Genomic DNA, 18,582 nt, shown 5'->3' on the forward strand with positions numbered 1-18,582 from the left:
GTCTCCTTTAGTATTCGCCTCAGAGATAACCCCAAACGTGTTAAGGTCAAAGGGAAAAGCCAAGAGGGAAGTTAACTGAGTTCTCAGGCACCTACTTAGCCACCCGCACTTCCCCGCCCGCCACCCATCCACCTTTAATTAGCCCTAATCCGGGCGGTCCAATCCTCCCCGTCACAAATGCTGTCAAGGGCTAAGGTCCCGCCCCGCTTCCATAACGGACCAATGGCCGGGCCCGGGGAGAGTCCCCTGAGGGGCGGGCTTGGGTTCCGGCCAGTGGGCGGGGCCTCCTTGAGGACCCCGGGCTGGGCGCCGCCGCCGGTTCGTCTACTCTTTCCCTGAGCCGCCTCCTTTCAACCTTGTCAACCAGTCGGCGCGGCCTCTGGTGCAGCGGCGGCGGCTCCTGTTCCTGCCGCAGCTCTCTCCCCTTCTTACCTCCCCACCAGATCCCGGAGATCGCCCGCCATGGCTTTACTTACTGCGGCCGCCCGGCTCTTGGGAACCAAGGTGAGCAGCGAGGGGAGGGAGCACGCCGTCCCAGGGTGGGGCTGAGGCGACCGCAGGCCCTCCGGCGCCGGGGTCTCCCTCCCACACCCGTGCGCACCCTGCGCGCCTTAAAGGACCCTGCGCTTGGCTGGCCGCCAGCCCTGCGTGAAGCTCCCAGGACCATGTTCCGCGCTTCCCTTCTGGCTCCTGGGGGTGAAGTGCACGCCGTCCGCCCTCGGCCCGCAGTCTAGAGCGCGTGAGGAGGCCGACCCTGCTGTCACCCCGCATGTCTGAAATGAAAGGGGAAGGGATGCGTGGCCCTGAAATAGCAAGGAGCCGAGACAGGAACCTCTGGTAGAAGACTAGAGATGCGGTGTTCCACTGGAGTTACAGTCAGTTTTGTGGAGGGAGCGGGAGTGAAGAGATGTGCTCACTCTGGAGCAGTGGCTAATTTCGTCTTCTTTGTGGGAAGGGCCTTGTCAGTTCCCGAACTGCCTGTTTCCATTTCTCCAAGCCTGTTATTTAAGCCTTCGGTGACCACGCCAAGCACAAGAATGGGTCCTTCAGGCCCTCCTCTTTGTCCTTGGGACTCTTGCACTTTTTATATAGGAGGAGCTTGGGTGGGGTGGAGCACTTCTGTACAACCTCCTGCGTGACTGTCATATATGATTGCAGAAAGAACCAGAAAGGTGGTTCCACCAAACTGCAGGCCAATAAATGAAGATCCTTGGCAAGAGATACTAATGCCAAGGTCACATGACCGTCATACTACTTGGTTACCCAGGTTATGCCGTTCATCTTAAGTCTACTTTATCCAGGAACTTTCTCTCCTTTGGGGTCCTTTACTTGGTATTGATTGCCTTTTGGGTCATAGAAATACTGTTGCAGGTAATGATGCCTCCAATTTCAAATTGCAGTACTTTTAGTTCTAAGTAACTTGGCCCTTTTAGACAGAAACTGCTGTGCTGAGGGAGTCCCAGCCCTCTAATCCAAGTAGGGGACGGTCCCACAAGTGACCTTGACTTCTGCAAAGAACTTAGTTTTTTCTGCGGATAATTTAAAGCTGACAGCATCTGAAGGAAAGGAAAGTCTTAGGATGGTTTTGGCTTGCTGTATGTAATTTTTTTTTTTTTTTTTTTTTTTTTTGTGGTAGGATATTGCTCTGTCACTCAAGCTGGAGTCTTGTGGTGTGACCAAGGCTTCCTGCAGCCTCCACCTCCTGGGCTCAAGCAATCCTCCCACTTCAGCTTCCCAAGTAGCTGGGACCACAGGTGTGCACCGCCACGCCTGGCTAATTTTTTTTTATTTTTAGTAGAGGCAGCGTCTCCTTATGTTGCCCAGGCTGGTCTTGAACTCCTGAGCTCAAGTAATCTTCCTGCCTCGGCCTCCCAAAGCACTGGGATTACAGGTGTGAACCGCTGCACCTGGCCTGCTGTGCGTTATTTTTCATGGTTGGCACAAAGTGAAACTTGTAAGATTTACCTTGGTTCTTCCAGGCACCCAGTGGCAAGTACTAGCTGAGCATTTGGGAGATGCTTGTCTTACTTGGCTGTTGCTTCTCCTGCTGCTGGGGAAAAGGGTAAGGAAACCTCTTGGGAAATGAAGCAAGTTCTAGATAGCGTTTTGGCAGAATGGGGGACACTATAATTAGCTCATTTCTGAGCTGCTGACCCAGACCAGATAGTCTAACCCTGCAGTGAATGTGAAAAAGCCTTAGGATTTACCTATTGAATTTATTTTGCTCCTTAAGCCCATAGGGAAGCTCAGAACACTTTTGGGATGACAGAGCTACATAATTATGGTACCATTATTTTCCTATTAGAGATGGCCTGACGATCCTAGTAACCTATCAGTCGAAAGCCATTAGAAGGCTTTTGACCCTTAAAAGTAGGCCAGGTGCAGTGGCTCACACCTGTAACCTCAGCACTTTGGGAGGCAGAGGCGGGTGGATCACCTGAGGTCGGGAATTTGAGACCAGCCTGACCAACATGGAGAAACCCCGTCTCTACGAAAAATACAAAATTAGCCAGGCATGGTGGCACATGCCTGTCATCACAGCTACTTGGGAGGCTGAGGCAGGAGGATCGCTCAAACCCGGGAGGCGGATGTTGTGAGCCCAGATCGCGCCATTGCACTCCAGCCTGGGCAACAAGAGCGAAACTCCATTTCAAAAAAGAAAGGCGGGGGGGTGGTAGCAAAGCCCAATAATGAGTTTATTGGACTGGAAATCTCCTGAGAAATAAGCAATATGAGCAGGATACCAAGAAGCTTGTTGGCTTGTCAGCATTGCTAGCACCTGCCTGCGCTTTCTAGCTTAGCCTGTGGATAATGGTAGTCATAATTGGTAATTTTACTTTTGCTAGTAAGGTAGACTTTGGGAAGCAGTAATTTCTCACCAGGGAGAACTGACTTTTACCACTTTGAGTCTCAGCGTCAGGTGTAGTTTTACTTTTCTGAGAATAAATTTTTTTTTGTTTTGAGACAGAGTCTTGCTGTCACTCAGGCTGGAGTGCAGTGGCGTAATCTCCGCTCACTGTAACCTCTGCCTCCCAGGCTCAAGCGATTCTCGTGACTCAGCCTCCAGAGTAGCTGGGGTTAGCAGGTGTGCACCACCACGCCCAGCTAATTTTTTGTACTTTTGGTAGAGACGGGGTTTCACCATATTGGCCAGACTGGCGAATTTTTTTAACCTTACTAGGAGACAAAATGTGAATTAGTCATTATTCTATTGTTCTACTTTCACTGTCACATAATTTAAAACCCCTGAGGTAGAGAGACATTAATTCAGAGAGCTTTGAGATTATTTGACTTCTTGTTTATCCAAATGCATTAATGCTAAGCAATGGCCTTAGTATTATCTGTGGGTCAGTTTTGTGACATCAAAAATGTCTTTTCACAGATGATCTGGGTTTGGATTTGGGCTAGGAATTGAAGTAGGGCTACAGTTCACTTCTGGACTTTTGAAGTCAACATGCTTCACCAACCCTAGTTAAAGGGAACTGTCTCTTGAGCCACTGAAAATTGCTTCTCCAAGCTAGTATGTTTGAAACTGAGTAAATCAATTCAAAGATGTTTCTAGATTACTTCTTGACTTTTTCAAGACACTTAAATGCAAAGGAACCAATGGTTTCTTTACATAGGACTTATACCACTGTACAACATCACCTGTATAAGTCCTACTCAGAAATTGGGTTCAACACAACTGAGTTGGTTTTGTCCTGCAAAATATTTAGTTAGGTTTTAAAGCCCAAATTTTTTAAAGGTAAGGGCTCATATCTCTGTGCCTTCACTTTGACTATCAGCCTACCCAAAGTAACGGTGATTCCTTGATACTAGAATGGCAGGGGAAGCCTTATGGGGTGTTAGTGGTGAGATGATTGCTTTTGGTCTTCCTGGTGGGCTTTAGGTTGGTAGCAGGTGAATGAATGCATGGGGAGGCAGGAAGAATAGTATGGTAGGTAGCAGTGATAGAGTTGGCATTCCTGACTTAAAATCCAAGGGGCAGCAGAAGGGAAACCAGACTTGGTGGATTTCAATAAAGCCACACAATGATTCCTTCTGCCCTGTGTCAATGCTTTATGCAACAGAGTAGGATGTGAAATTTAAAACTGTAATGAGGCAACTGTAGCAATAGATCTTTCTTAGCATCTGATTGTCTTTCAGTTCTGGCTTCAACTGTGCTTCAGCTGCACAAATTCCTTAGTTCTCTGTTTTGGGTTTTTTTTTGGGGGGGGTGCTGGAGTGCAGTGGTGCAAACATGGCTTGCTATTACTACAGCCTCAACCTCATGGGCTCAAGCAATCCTCCCGAGTAGCTGGGACCATAGGCACACACAGCCACGCCTGGATAATTTTTTTGTAGTTTTTTTAGAGACAGGGTTTTGCCATGTTGTCCAGGCTGGTTTCGAACTCCTGGGCTCAAGCAATCCACCAGTCTCAGCTTCCCAAAGTGCTGGGATTACAGGCATGAGCCACTGCACCCAGCCCTCTGTATTTCTTTTAACATGATGCTATTTTAAAAGGTCTGTAAACTCACAGTGGGCATTGTCACCCGTAATGCTTGTTTATGTTGCAGTTTCCTGGATCCTACCTTCAGATTATGATTCTGCAGAGTAGGATGGGATCTGGAAAAGTTTCTTGTAAATCCCTAAAGTGTCAGGGAGGTAAAACTTGTAAGAACTTTTTTTTTTTTTTTGAGACAGAGTTTCGCTCTGTCGCCCAGGCTAGAGTGTGGTGGCTGGATCCCGTCTCACTGAAAGCCCCGCCTCCAGGGTTCACGCCATTCTCCTGCGTCAGCCTCCCGAGTAGCTGGGACTATAGGCGCCCACCACTGCACCCCGCTAATTTTTTGTATTTTTAGTAGAGATGGGGTTTCACCGTGTTAGCCAGGATGGTCTCGATCTCCTGACCTTGTGATCCGCCTGCCTCCGCCTCCCAAAGTGCTGGGATTGCAGGCGTGAGCCGCCGCACCCGGCCGTAAAACTTCTAAGAACTTCTAGCAGAAGTAAGGGAATAGTTTCTAATTCCTGAGAAAGTATTATGGTGACAGATCCTATATTCTTTATTCACTAGTATATACTTAGTGTACACATAATAAGTAGGTGTTCAAGAATTTTTTTTTTTTCTTGAGATGGAGTCTCATTCTGTCACCCAGGCTGGCGTGCAGTGGTGTGATCTCGGCTCACTGCAACCTCTGCCTCCTGGGTTCAAGCGATTCTCCTGCCTCAGCCTCCCTAGTAGCTGGGACTACAGGCGCATGCCACCACACTGGGCTAATTTTTGTATTTTTAGTAGAGATGGGGTTTCACCATGTTGGCCAGGATGGTCTTGAACTCCTGACCTCGTGATCCACCCGCCTCAGCCTCCCAAAATGCTGGGATTACAGGCATGAGCCACCGTGCCCGGCCAAGAAATATTTATTAGCTAGGCATGATGGCTCATGTCTATAATTCCAGCACTTTGGGAGGCTGAGGTAGGAGGATCACTTGAGCCCAGTAGTTTGAGATCAGCCTAGCAACATAGCAAGACCTGTCTCTTAAAAAAAAAAAAGTTCATTAAATTAAAGTACAGTAAGTGTTGGCCAGGCACAGTGGCTCACGCCTGTAATCCCAACACTTTGGGAGACTGAGGCAGGCGGATCACTTGAGGTCAGGAGTTCGAGACCAGCCTGGCCAACATGGTGAAACTCCGTCTCTACTAAAAATACAAAAATTAGCCAATCGTGGTGACAGGTGCCTGTAATCCCAGCTACTAGGGAGGCTGAGGCACAAGAATCGCTTGAATCTGGGTGGCAGAGGTTGCAGTGAGCTGAGATCATGCCACTGCACTCCAGCCTGGGCAATAGAGTGAGACTCATCTCAACAAAAGAACAGTAAGTGTTCCTACTGAAAGGATAGTTTAATACTTGTGATTCCTGGCTGGGCACGGTGGCAGGCACCTATAATCCCAGCTACTCGGGAGGCTGAGGCAGGAGAATCGCTTGAACCCAGGGGGTGGAGGTTTCAGTGAGCCGAGATCGCACCACTGCACTCCAGCCTGGGTGACAGAGACTCTGTCTCAAAAAACAAAAATAGACTTGTGATTCCTTTCTGAAGATGGAAGCTGGAGGAGTATCTTTTGCAGTCCTCCTTACTGAGTGATCAGTGCATCTTTTTTTTTTTTTTTTTTTTCGAGATGGAGTCTTGCCCTGTAGCCCAGGCTGGAGTACAGTGGCATGATCTCGGCTCACTGCAACCTCTGCTTCCTGGGTTCAAGCAATTGTCCTTTCTCAGCCTCCCGATTAGCTAAGATTACAGGTGTGCGCCACCACACCCGACAAATTTTTGTATTTTTAGTAGAGACAGGGTTTCATCATCTTGGCCAGACTGGTCTTGAACCCCTCACCTCAGGTGATCAGCCTACCTTGGCCTCCCAAAGTGCTGGGATTACAGGCATGAGCCACTGCACCCGGCCGTGATCAGTGACTATTCACGTGAAGAGACTGTTGGAAAATGACAGTTAGGTAGAATTATTAAGGAAATGTCTGTAAGTATGAAGGAGGTCAAAGTATGAAATCTGTAGATTGCTCAGGCTTTTAAGTGGCCTGACCATGTAATGCCAAACTGACTTCCAGTATCACCATTGTGAAACACACACATTAAATGGCTTTAGTTCTCTGACCTGGTTCTGGGGAGAGAGGAGCCTTTGTCCTACTTGTGTTCGTGTTCTCTGAATGCATGTTGTTCCTTCTGCATTGGAAGTGTCTAGCACAGGATTTTTTCCTACTGGTTATTAGTGTATTGTGTTTGCTCCATCAGCTAAGCCAGTCCTGCTGGCTTGGCAAGCTCTGATCTTTTGTTGATGAAGGACGAAGTCCCTGTTAAAATCAGGAGCTTCTCCCCCAAGGTTTTTCTGTCTTGTTTTCTAATTTTTTTTATTTTTTATTTTTTATTTATTTATTTATTTTTGAGGCGGAGTCTTGCTCTGTCGCCCAGGCTGGAGCGCAGTGGCACGATCTCGGCTCACTGCAAGCTCCGCCTCCCGGGTTCACGCCATTCTCCTGCCTCAGCCTCCCACGTAGCTGGGACTACAGGCGCCCGCCACCATGCCCGGCTAATTTTTTGTATTTTTAGTAGAGATGGGGTTTCACCATGTTAGCCAGGATGGTCTTGATCTCTTGACCTTGTGATCCACCCGCCTCGGCCTCCCAAAGTGCTGGGATTACAGCCTTGAGCCACCATGCCCGGCCTCTAATTTTTTTTAGTGTTATTATTATTTTGAGACGGAGTCTTGCTCTGTCACCCAGGCTGGAGTGCAGTGGCACAATCTCAGCTCACTGCAACCTCCGTCTCCCAGGTCCAAGCGATTCTCCTGCTTCAGCCTCCCGAGTAACTGGGACTATCGGCACGTGCCACCATGCCTGGCTAATTTTTGTATTTTTAGTAGAGATGGGGTTTCACCATGTTGGCCAGGCTGGTCTTGAACTCCTGACATCAGGTGATCCACCCGCCTTGGCCTCCCAAGGTGTTGGGATTACAGGCGTGAGCCACTGCATCCAGCCTGTTTTCTAATTTTTTAAATTATTTTTTGTAGAGACAGAGTCTTGCTTTTTAATTCAGAAATGCTGGGATTATAGGCATGAGCCACTGCGCCCAGCCTCCCCCAAGGTTTTAATGTTGGTTATGTGGATATGTGGTAGGACATATCCTGGATATGCGGAAGGACGGACAGAGTCTGGATGTACCTAGGATAGAGAATCAAAGAAAATTTGGCTTCTTGACTGTAGGGTGAGGGTGCTAGATGTGGAACAGTGATGGTAATAGGCTAAGGAGTAAGAGGAAAATAACCTATATTGAGTAAGTGGGGTTTTTTTGTTTTGTTTTGTTTTTTGAGATAGTCTTTTCTGTTGCCCAGGCTGGAGTGAGTAGCACAATCTCAGCTCACTGCAGCTTCAGCCTCCTGGGTTCAAGCGATTCTTCTGCCTCAGCCTCCTGTTGGAAATGCTTGTTCCCTGGTGCCGTAAAGAAATAGCACTTGAACATAAATTTAATTAATTTAATTTACTCAGCAAGGCCTTTTTTTTTTTGAGATTGAGTCTCGCTCTGTTGCCCAGGCTGGAGTGCAGTGGTGCGAACTCGGCTCACTGCAAGCTCTGCCTCCCAGGTTCACGCCATTCTCCTGCCTCAGCCTCCTGAGTAGCTGGGACTACAGGCGCCCGCCATGACGCCCGGCTAATTTTGTGTGTGTGTGTATTTTTTTAGTAGAGATGGGGTTTCACCCTGTTAGCCAGGATGGTCTCGATCTCCTGACAACATGATCCGCCCGCCTTGGCCTTCCAAAGTGCTGGGATTACAGGTGTGAGCCACCGCGCCCGGCCATCAAGGCCATCTTTATACTTTCTGCAGAAAGGGTACACGCCAGCAGTTTTGCCACGAGAGTACACTGAGCAAAGGAAACAGGGTCATTTATACCCTGACACATCCACCCTACTGCTGTGTCCAATTCCAGTTTCCATTTGCTGGAATGGGACCTCACATTTTGCATTTGTCCTGATTGGCTAGCAACTTAGAACTTTTTTTTTTTTAGACCAAGTCTCGCTCTGTCAACCAGGCTGGAGTGCAGTGGCACAATCTCGGCTCGCTGCAGGCTCCGCCTCCCGGAGCTTCTCCTGCCTTGGCCTCCCAAGTAGCTGGGACTACAGGCACCTGCCACCACACCTGGCTAATTTTTTGTATTTTTTAATAGAGACGGGGTTTCACCGTGTTAGCCAGGATGGTCTTGATCTCCTGACCCCGTGATCCGCCTGCCTCAGCCTCCCAAAGTGCTGGGATTACAGGCGTGAGCCACCGCACCCAGCCGCAACTTAGAACTTTTGGCAGAGGAGAACAAAGGAAGGTGTGAGTCACCATACCTGGCCTCTTTCAATTTTTATATTTTTTCATCTTACCACATTTGAGGGCTACAGCCCACCTCTATCAGTAATAGCAGACTCACTAGAGAAGTTCTTGTAATGGGTGGCAACAAATGAGCTCTTAGTGATTGTGGGGGAAACCTCTTCGTGATTGTGATAACCCCACCTCCACCCTATAGAGAATACTGGCTGTCAGACATTGTGAGCCAGGCCCTTGTCTTTGGAAGTAGCCCTCTCCATCTCTCCCCATGAAGGAGCTGACCTATTGAGTGAGATGACTGCCTGATTCACCTGAGAGCTGCTGTTCCAGTAAGGTGACTCTACAGGTGGCATGCATCCAGAAGCCAAAAGCCCAACTGTTACACCTCCAGGGTTAGGGGAGAAGCTGGGAGGTAGAAGTTCAGGGATGATTCAGAGGTTTGTAATCTACCTGTCTCATCACTCATCAATGAACATAACCTGAATGTACTGTTCAGAGCCATTCAGCAGCTTTCTTCGGCAGCCATGGGGTAGAGGAAATGAAATGTAGCCTTTGGTGTTACAGTCTTCAAGCACCTCCTGTCTAGAGTCATTTGCTCTGCTGGTGGCCATTAGGGTTAGTTAAATTTGTTTCCTCTCCCTGAGACTCCTCCCTTCTTGGTCCCTTAAAAAGAAAACTGGTATCTTTTCCTTGATGGCTGTTAAAAAAAAAAAGAAAAGAAAGAAAGAAAATTGGAACTTTATTTTGTATTCCACAGCTGGAAGGAATTATCCATTCACCTCTGCCTCAAGCTTGACTGCTTCTTTCCTGGGATCCAACTCCCAGGAAGTTCTGACACTTGATGGTAGGTGATAGGCCAATACATTTCTAAGAAACAAATATTTACTGAATTCAGCTATGCACAAGGCACCGTTCTAGATGCTTTTATGAAAATTATTTAGTTTACTTAACTACTCTGAAATTGGCTTTTATTATTACCATTTTAGAAATGTAAAAACTGAGACTTAGAAATTAGGTTACATAGCCAAGATAACACAGGGGGAAAGTGGCAGAACGTTAATTTAGGACTTGGTCCTTGGTAACTTCATATCTAAACTGTTTGGATTCAGTAGGTCTGAGGCCCAAGAAATGTGAATACTTCTGGCGAGGAGGTCACATTTTAAGTAACAAGACTTGACTACTTTTGCATATATGTCCTTATTGGAGCCTGAGAATCAGACTCTGAGTTAAGTAGTGTGTTATCTTAATTATGGAAATGGGAAGAGAAATAGTAGTTAATTGTTTTCCTTTGGTTGTCTTAGTTAATTAGTAATGGAGCTAGGACTAGAACCCAGACTTCCTTTCCTAACTCCAAATCAAGTGCTGTGTACTCTACATCATTAGATAAAGTTGTCCTAAGTTGAGTTTTTTCTACTCTACCCTTTTGAGCAATCTTACCAATGAATTGCTGCCTTTAAAATTCCTCTGGTAACTTTTTTTTTTTTAAGCTTCAGGTTTAGCAAAAAACATGACTGAACCTGACACCGAAGGGTGCCAGAAAGTGGCTATCAGGCTGAGTGCAGTGGCTCACGCCTGTAATCCCAGCACTTTGGGAGGCCGAGGTGGTGGATCAGAAGGTCAGAAGTTCGAGACCAGTCTGGCCAACATAGTGAAACCCCATCTCTACTAAAAATACCAAAAATTACCGGGGTGTGTTGGTGTGCACCTGTAATCTTAGCTACTCAGGAGGCTGAGGCAGGAGAATCGTGTGAACCCAGGAGAGGGAGGTTGCAATGAGCTGAGATCGTGCCACTGGACTCCAGCCTGGGTGACAGTGCGAGACTCCTTCTCAAAAACAAACAAACAAAAACAAAAAACAGAAAATCTGCCGGGCACTGTGGCTCATGCCTGTAGTCCCAGCATTTTGTGAGGCTGAGGCAAGTGGATCATTTGAGGTCAGGAGTTTGAGACCAGCCTGGCCAACGTGGTGAAACCCTGTCTCTACTAAAAAACTACAAAAATTAGCTGGGCATGGTGGCGGGTGCTTGTAGTCCTGGCTACTCGTGAGGCTGAGGCAGGAGAATTGCTTGAACCTGGGAGGCAGAGGTTGCAGTGAGCCGAGATCAAGTCACTGCACTCAGCCTGGGCAACAGAGCAAGACTCTGTCTCAAAACAAAACAAAACAAAGTCAGCTGGTTGCAGTGGCTCATGCCTGTAATCTTAGCACTATGGGAGACTGAGGTAAGAGGATCGCTTAAGCCCAGGAGTTCAAAACCAGCCGGGGCAATATAGCAAGACCCCCGTCTCTATAAGAAAAGTTTAAAAGATAAAATTAGCTGGCCGGGCACGGTGGCTCACGCCTTTAATCCCAGCACTTTGGGAGGCCGAGGCGGGCGGATCACGAGGTCAGGAGATCAAGACCATCCTGACTAACACAGTGAAACCCTGTCTCTACTAAAATACAAAAAATTAGCCAGGCGTGGTGGCGGGCGCCTGTAGTCCCAGCTACTTGGGAGCCTGAGGCAGGAGAATGGCGTTGAACCTGGGAGGCGGAGCTTGCAGTGAGCTGAGATTGCGCCACTGCACTCCAGCCTGGGCGACAGAGTGAGACTCCGTCTCAAAAAAAATAAAAAATAAAAATAAAAAATAAAAAAAAAATCACCACAGCAAACAACCACCCGCAATTAAAAGGTCTCTTGCTGGGCTGATGTAGTCTCTGGGACGTGGGGCCTCTATAATAGGGAATCTGTGGGACTCTAAACCATGGAATAGCTTGAACAAGGTTAACTGTAGAACAATAGTTTGAACTTATTAACATGTTTTCTTTGCCCATTTTTTTTTGTGAAAGAAAGGGCAAAGTTACATCTTCAGTGCTGGGTTCAGCTTCCTGTTTGCCCATGTAGGTGCAGGGCTATGAAGGGCTGTTTGTGCTGCCTATTTCTTGCTCAAATGATCCTCAGTAAGATAAGAGGAGACTCTTTAGGAAGTTAAGAAAAGGAGTTAAGGACAGCCCTGGTAACAACTTGAGGTGTTCCTCCTTTGCTTTGGGAACATACTGGCTTGGTCTGTGCTCTCTGAATTTACCTTTGGATTGATTCTTTTAAAAGTAATCTTTTCTGGCTGGGTGCGGTGGTGCATACCTATAATCCCAGCACTTTGGGAGGCTGAGAATGGAGGATCACTTGAGCCCAGGATCACTGGAGACCAGCCTGGGCAACATAGCAAGACCCCATCTCTACAAAAAAAATTTTTTTTTTTTTAATTAGCTGGGCTTGGTGACGTGCGCCTGTAATCCCGGCTACTCAGGAGGCTGAGGTGGAAGTATCACTTGAGCCCAGGAATTGAAGGCTACAGTGAGCTATTAACATGCCACTATACTCCAGCCTGGGGGAAAGAGTGACCTTTCTGAAGGGCCTCTTTTCATTCCTCCTCTCCACCCCAACAGAAATAGGGGAACTAAATTTTAAAAATTCTAAAAATCTGGGAGGTCGAGGTAGGCATATCACCAGATGTCAGGAGTTTGAGACCAGCCTGGACAACATGATGAAACTCTTGTCTCTACTAAAAATATAAAAATTAGCCAAGCATGGTGGTGTGTGCCTATAATCCCAGCTACTCAGGAGGCTGGGGCACGAGAATCACTCGAACCCGGGAGCCAGAGATCGCGCCACTGCACTCCAGCCTGGGCGACAGAATGAGACTCCATCTCAAAAAAAGAAAAAAAAAATCTAAGAAGCCTTCAGCCCTATGGAACTCTCACCCCAGGCAGGTAGCAATTTTTTGCACAGAGAGCAGTGCAGTAGTTACTAGAAAAGGTGTCTCTGGTCTTTTGACAAAAGGAGGACAGGTGCAGCCATGCTCCAGGATTAGTTTATTTCTGTGTGTAATCTTCTAAGTTTGCAAAGCACTTTTATGTCCACTGTAATTTAATTATCATGGGATTATTCTGTGAGGTGTGTGGTGAGTATTAGAGCCATTTTATAGAGCAGGAAACTTAGGCTTAATTTGATTATCTCAATTTGTTTTCAAAATCTAGTACAGAAAAATTAATTTCCTTGCCTCAGGCCGTATTTCTAGTTAGTAACCTGATTGGTCATCTTATTTCAAAGTTGGTGTATGGCCGGGTGCGGTGGCTTACGCCTGTAATCCCAGCGCTTTGAGAGGCCAAGGCAGGCGGATCACCTGAGGTCAGGAGTTTGAGACCAGCCTGGCCAATATGGTGAAACCCCGTCCCTACTAAAAGTACAAAAAAATTAGCCAAGCGTGGTGGTGCATGCCTGTAATCCCAGCTACTAGGGAGGCCAAGGCAGGAGAATCACTTGAATCTGGAAGGCGGAGGTTGCGGTGAGCTGAGATTGTGCCATTGCACTCCAGTCTGGGCAACAAGAATGAAACTGTCTCAAAAAAAAAAAAAAAGAAAAGAAGAAAACTCACAAAGTTGGTGTGGAACTTTTATTGCAACTTGACAATCTTATTTGAGGAAAAAAGAAACTGCCTGTACACATAGAAAAGCATAAACTAGCTAAACTATTTTCTCTCTCTCTCTTTTTTTTTTTTTTTTTGACAGAGTCTTGCTCATTTGCCCAGGCACAATCTTGGCTCACTGCAACCTCTGCCTCCAAGGTTTAAGCCATTCTCCCACCTCAGTCTCCTGAGTAGCTGGGATTACAGCTGCCTGCCCATACCACGCCTGGCTAATTTTTGTATTTTTAGTAGAGACGGGGTTTCACCATGTTGGCCAGGCTGGTCTTGAACTCCTGACCTCAGGTGATCCACCCACCTCAGCCTCCCAAAGTACTGGGATTACAGGCGTGAGCCACCGCACCCAGCCAAACTAATTATTTTCTTTTGACACTCTTAGAAACTTTGCAAGTTTCCATTTCTGCTAATGAGTAGTTTTCTGTCAGCTTCTTTGTAGATAATCTTTGTGCTTTTTCCAGGAGGGTCAGAAGTACCGTTGTGAAAGGCTGTCCTCTGCCTGTGGTCTTTCCCAGACTAGAGAGGTAGAAGTGCTGCCGAAAGACCAGGTGCAGGAGAGATCTTACCAGCAGTGTTAAGTAATTGCTCAGTTTCCTCGTTCGTTTTCCTTGGGGTCACTCAAAAATATTGACAACTGCCCTGTTCTGGAACCCAGATGATGGGAAAGAGTCTGTCTTCAAGGAATGCTAGTGAAGCTATAGATGAAAAAAAGCAGTTAAAACTCCTGCTGTCTCCATAGTGGTAACTCCTTCCAAACTGTTTGGGGACTTTTACAGCTTTCTTATGTCAAACTGCCCTAAGAGGCTAAGATGAAGAGAGAGAGGTTGAGTCACTGTAATTCCTTCTTGTTAATACAAAGGAGGGAGGGGTAACAGTTACATAAGGTTTTCTTTTTTGCTTTGCAGAATGCATCTTGTCTTGTTCTTGCAGCCCGGCATGCCAGTGCTTCCTCCACGGTAAGGTTTGGAAAAGAAGACTAAGAATAAGAATCATTGCGGCCAGCCTGACCCTGGGGCAGAGGATTTGGCAACCACCTGGCCTCTTATTATCCTGAATATTTCCTGGAAGTGTTTGTTATTATTGTTATTGTTATAGCTGCTATTATTATTATACTACTATTTAACAAATAATTTACTCAGTGGTATAGTGAGATGGGAATATCAATACATTTGCCTAATTCTTTTAAATGTTTTAAATAGTGTAAAATATACATAACATAAAATTTACCATTTTAATCATTTTTAAGTATATGCTTTAGTGGCAGTAGATATGTTTACATCATTGTGCAACCATCCACCTCCAGAACTTTCGTCTGCCCAAACCAAGAAACTGTTCCCATTAAACATTAACTCCTCATTCTTTCCTCCCCCTGCCTAATTCTTTTACCCTCATTGTGCAGAGTAGTTGACCAGACTTCCCTGGCAGATAAAGCCAACTTCTAAAAAGCAAATTCTTGACACCTACTTTGCAGGAAATCTAATAAACTTTTAGACCATCGCTTAGCCCTTCTACTTTTCTTTTTAGAATTTGAAAGACATATTGGCTGACCTGATACCTAAGGAGCAGGCCAGAATTAAGACCTTCAGGCAGCAACATGGCAAGACGGTGGTGGGCCAAATCACTGTGGACATGGTAAGGGTTGTGTGGCTTTGGCTGGGAAAAGTAGCTCTGTAATGTGCTTCAACAAAAGTAACGTTCTCTCCACTGACTATTCAAAAGCATTCTGTCCCATAGGCCCTGTAGGACAGCTTTAGGATGACTTTTCCCCATCCTTCAGATTCTGAGCAGCTCAGCTGATAGTTTCTCAACAGTTTTTAGCTTATTGGTCTCCATCCCCTTCTTCTAGAATGGAACTCATTCTGTTTGTTTTGATTGGTTGGAATTTGAGGGTAGGGTATGCTGGGGAGTGGTTGAGTGGGCAGAAGAAAAAAAGTGAAATACAATAAGAAAAGGAATCAGAGGCAGAAATATTAAAGATAGTAGGCTGGGCACAATGGCTGATGCCTATTATCCCAACATTTTGGGAGGCTGCAGACGGAGAATCACTTGAGGCCAGGAGTTAACAACCAGCTTGATCAACAAAGGAAGATACCATCTCTATGAAAGAAAAATTTTAAAAATTAGCCAGAGATAGTGGGATGCCCCTGAAGTCCCAGCTACTGGGGAGGCAGAGGCAGGAGGATTGCTTGAGCCCAGGAGTTCAGGGCTGCAGCGAGCCATAATTATGCCACTGTAGTATAGCCTGGGCAACAGAGGGAGACTCTATCTCTAAAACAAACAAAAAAGAAAGATAGTGATTTCTCAACTTAAAAAATTTCATTTCCAGGCCTGTTGCAGTGGCTCATGCCTGTAATCCCAGCACTTTGGGAGGCCGAGGTGGGTGGCTCACCTGAGGTCAGGAGTTCGAGACCAGCCTGGCCAACATGGTAAAACTCCGTCTCTACTAAAAAATATAAAAATTAGCTGGGCATGGTGGCAGGCAACTGTAATTCCAGCTACTCAGGGAGGCAGGAGAATCACTTAAACCCAGGAGGCAGAGGTTGCAGTGAGCCGAGATTGCGCCATTGCACTCCAGCCTGGGTAAGAGTGAGACTCCATCTGGGGGAAACAAAAAAAAAAGATCAGCCTGGGCAACATGGCTGGCAAAACCCTGTTTCTTTTCTTTTTTTTTTTTTTTTTTTAAGACGGAGTCTCACTGAGTCACCAGGCTAGAGTACAGTGGCGTGATCTCGGCCCACTACAACCTCTGCCTCCCAGGTTCAAGCAATTCTGCCTCAGCCTCCCAAGTAGCTGGGATTACAGGCCCGCACTACCATGCCCAGCTGATTTTTGTATTTTTCGTAGAGACGGGGTTTCACCATGTTGGCCAGGATGGTCTCGATATCCTGACCTCGTGGTCCGCCCGCCTTGGCCTCCCAAAGTGCTGGGATTACAGGCGTGAGCCACTGCGCCCGGCCTAAACCCCATTTCTTAAAAAAAAAAAAAAAAAAAAAAAAAGAAATACAAAAAATTAGCCAGACATGGTGGCACGTGCCTATAATCCCAGCTACTCAGGAGGCTGAAGTGGGTGGATCACCTGAACCTGCAAGTCCAGGCTGCAGTAAGCCGTGATTGTGCCACTGCGCTCCAGCCTGAGTGACAGACTCTGTGAGAGGCTCTAGTGATCTTCCCTCCTCCTCAGCCTCCCAAAGTGCTGGGATTACAGGCATGAGCCCCACCGCACCTGGCCACAAAGTTTCTTTTTTTTTTTTTCCTTTTTTTTTTTTTGAGATGGAGTTTTGCTCTTGTCACCTAGGCTGAAGTGCAATGGTGTGATCTTGGCTCACTGCAATCTCTGCCTCCTGGGTTCAAGCGATTCTCCTGCCTCAGCCTCCCAAGTAGCTGGGATTACAGGCACATAGACCATGCCCGTTAATTTTTTTATTTTTAGTAGAGACAGGGTTTCACCGTGTTGGCCAAGGCTGGTCTCAAACTCCTGACCTCAGGTGATCCACCTGCCTCGGCTTCCCAAAGTGCTGGGATTACAGGTGTCAGCCACTGTGCCCGGCCACAAAGTTTAATTCTTTAGTAAGCTGACTCCTCAGACATCTCTCACCAAATGAAGTCTTACAAGTCTAAGAATAAATTTTCTCTCCCAGATCCCATGAAGCTCTAACAAGTTCTAGTCTGAATCATTCTGATTACTGGCCACAGTCTCTTTTTTTTTTTTCCTTTTTTCTTCATCCTCTTTAGATGTATGGTGGCATGAGAGGCATGAAGGGATTGGTCTATGAAACATCAGTTCTTGATCCTGATGAGGTAAGACATCTTCATGTCAATTACTAATAATCATTAAGTTTGTGCAAATATGCAAACCGTGGATTAGACCAGTAAGGGTAAGCACAAAACAGAGCACCTAGCTTCATATATTGGAAGGTAGAGAAGACATATGTATGGAATAATTGAAGAACAAATTTACCTTTTAAATATATCAACTAGTAAAAATAAAAGTACAAAACCAGAAGTAAGTTATGTGAAGATTTAAGCTTTAAAAGTTCTGTTCTGGGCCGGGTGCAGTGGCTCACGCCTATAATCCCAGCACTTTGGGAGGCTGAGGCGGGCAGATCATGCGGTCAGGAGGTTGAGACCGTCCTGGCTAACACGGTGAAACCCTGTCTGTACTAAAAATACAAAAAATTAGCCGGGCATGGTGGCAGGCACCTGTAGTCCCAGCTACTCGGGAGGCTGAGGCAGGAGAATGGTGTGAACCCAGGAGGCGGAGTTTGCAGTGAGCTGAGATCGCGCCACTGCACTCCAGCCTGGGCGACAGTGTGAGGCTCCGTCTCAAAAAAAAAAAAAAAAAAATTAAAAATTATATTCTGGGCTAGGCATGATGGCTTGCCCCTGTAATCCTAGCACTTTTGGAGCCCAAGGTGGAGCATTGCTTGAGGCCAGAAGATTGGGACCAGTCTGAGCAACATAGCAAGACTCCACCTCTACAAAAACAATAATTAATTAACATAAAAAGTCCTACTCTAACTTGTTGTAAGGTCTGATGAGTAAGACCAGTCGTGTGACTTCCAGGCTATAAACTTGAGTTGTAATTCTCTCTCTTCTCTCTCAAGGGCATCCGTTTCCGAGGCTTTAGTATCCCTGAATGCCAGAAACTGCTACCCAAGGCTAAGGGTGGGGAAGAACCCCTGCCTGAGGGCTTATTTTGGCTGCTGGTAACTGGACATATCCCAACAGAGGAACAGGTAAAGCAGAAGGATGTTATTAGCTCTTCTCATTCCCCTTCTTCATTGCCTTTCTCTAATCTCAGACACTTAATGCTGATCCGGCATTTATAGAGATGTGTAGTGAGGGGAAGGAATCAGAGCAGAGTTCTGCTGTGTAAATGGATTGGGTTGAACTCTCTTGGGTTTTCTTTACTCAGATGTTGCTGTCCTTTTTTATTTTTCTCCTTCCTTGTCCTTGCTGGTGTTCTGAGCACTGTCTCTTTTTCCACAGGTATCTTGGCTCTCAAAAGAGTGGGCAAAGAGGGCAGCTCTGCCTTCCCATGTGGTCACCATGCTGGACAACTTTCCCACCAATCTACACCCCATGTCTCAGCTCAGTGCAGCCGTTACAGCCCTCAACAGTGAAAGTAACTTTGCCCGAGCATATGCACAGGGTATCAGCCGAACTAAGTACTGGGAGGTAGGAAATTTGGGTGGGGTGATCGGTGTGTGATGGGGATTCAAAAGACTTGAGTGTGAAGGGAGGGAAAAAAATATAGAATCTTCAGAAAAATT

The 18,582-nt window shown here is 46.5% G+C and overlaps 1 protein-coding gene across 5 annotated transcripts in view; it reads left to right on the plus strand.

Annotated features, from left to right (window-relative positions):
* The first annotated feature begins 271 nt into the window (after nt 1-271).
* Nucleotides 272-18,582, plus strand: part of CS (citrate synthase) — a 29,152-nt gene continuing 10,841 nt past the window's right edge. Inside the window, exons 1-7 of one of the 5 annotated variants that reach the window (XM_030822437.1) lie at nt 334-504; nt 9,609-9,695; nt 14,215-14,265; nt 14,834-14,941; nt 17,042-17,107; nt 17,914-18,045; nt 18,299-18,487. In XM_030822437.1, the coding sequence (XP_030678297.1) occupies nt 9,693-9,695; nt 14,215-14,265; nt 14,834-14,941; nt 17,042-17,107; nt 17,914-18,045; nt 18,299-18,487 (549 nt within the window). In that variant the 5' untranslated portion in view covers nt 334-504; nt 9,609-9,692. Of the gene's footprint in view, nt 505-630; nt 740-1,061; nt 1,372-9,608; nt 9,696-13,682; nt 13,888-14,214; nt 14,266-14,833; nt 14,942-17,041; nt 17,108-17,913; nt 18,046-18,298; nt 18,488-18,582 lie in introns of those variants that run through there. The other 4 variants (XM_030822436.1, XM_030822438.1, XM_030822435.1 and 1 more) reach the window with 4 other exon arrangements.

The sequence above is a fragment of the Nomascus leucogenys genome, chromosome 11 (genome assembly GCF_006542625.1).
Source record: "Nomascus leucogenys isolate Asia chromosome 11, Asia_NLE_v1, whole genome shotgun sequence".
Taxonomy (NCBI): domain Eukaryota; kingdom Metazoa; phylum Chordata; class Mammalia; order Primates; family Hylobatidae; genus Nomascus; species Nomascus leucogenys.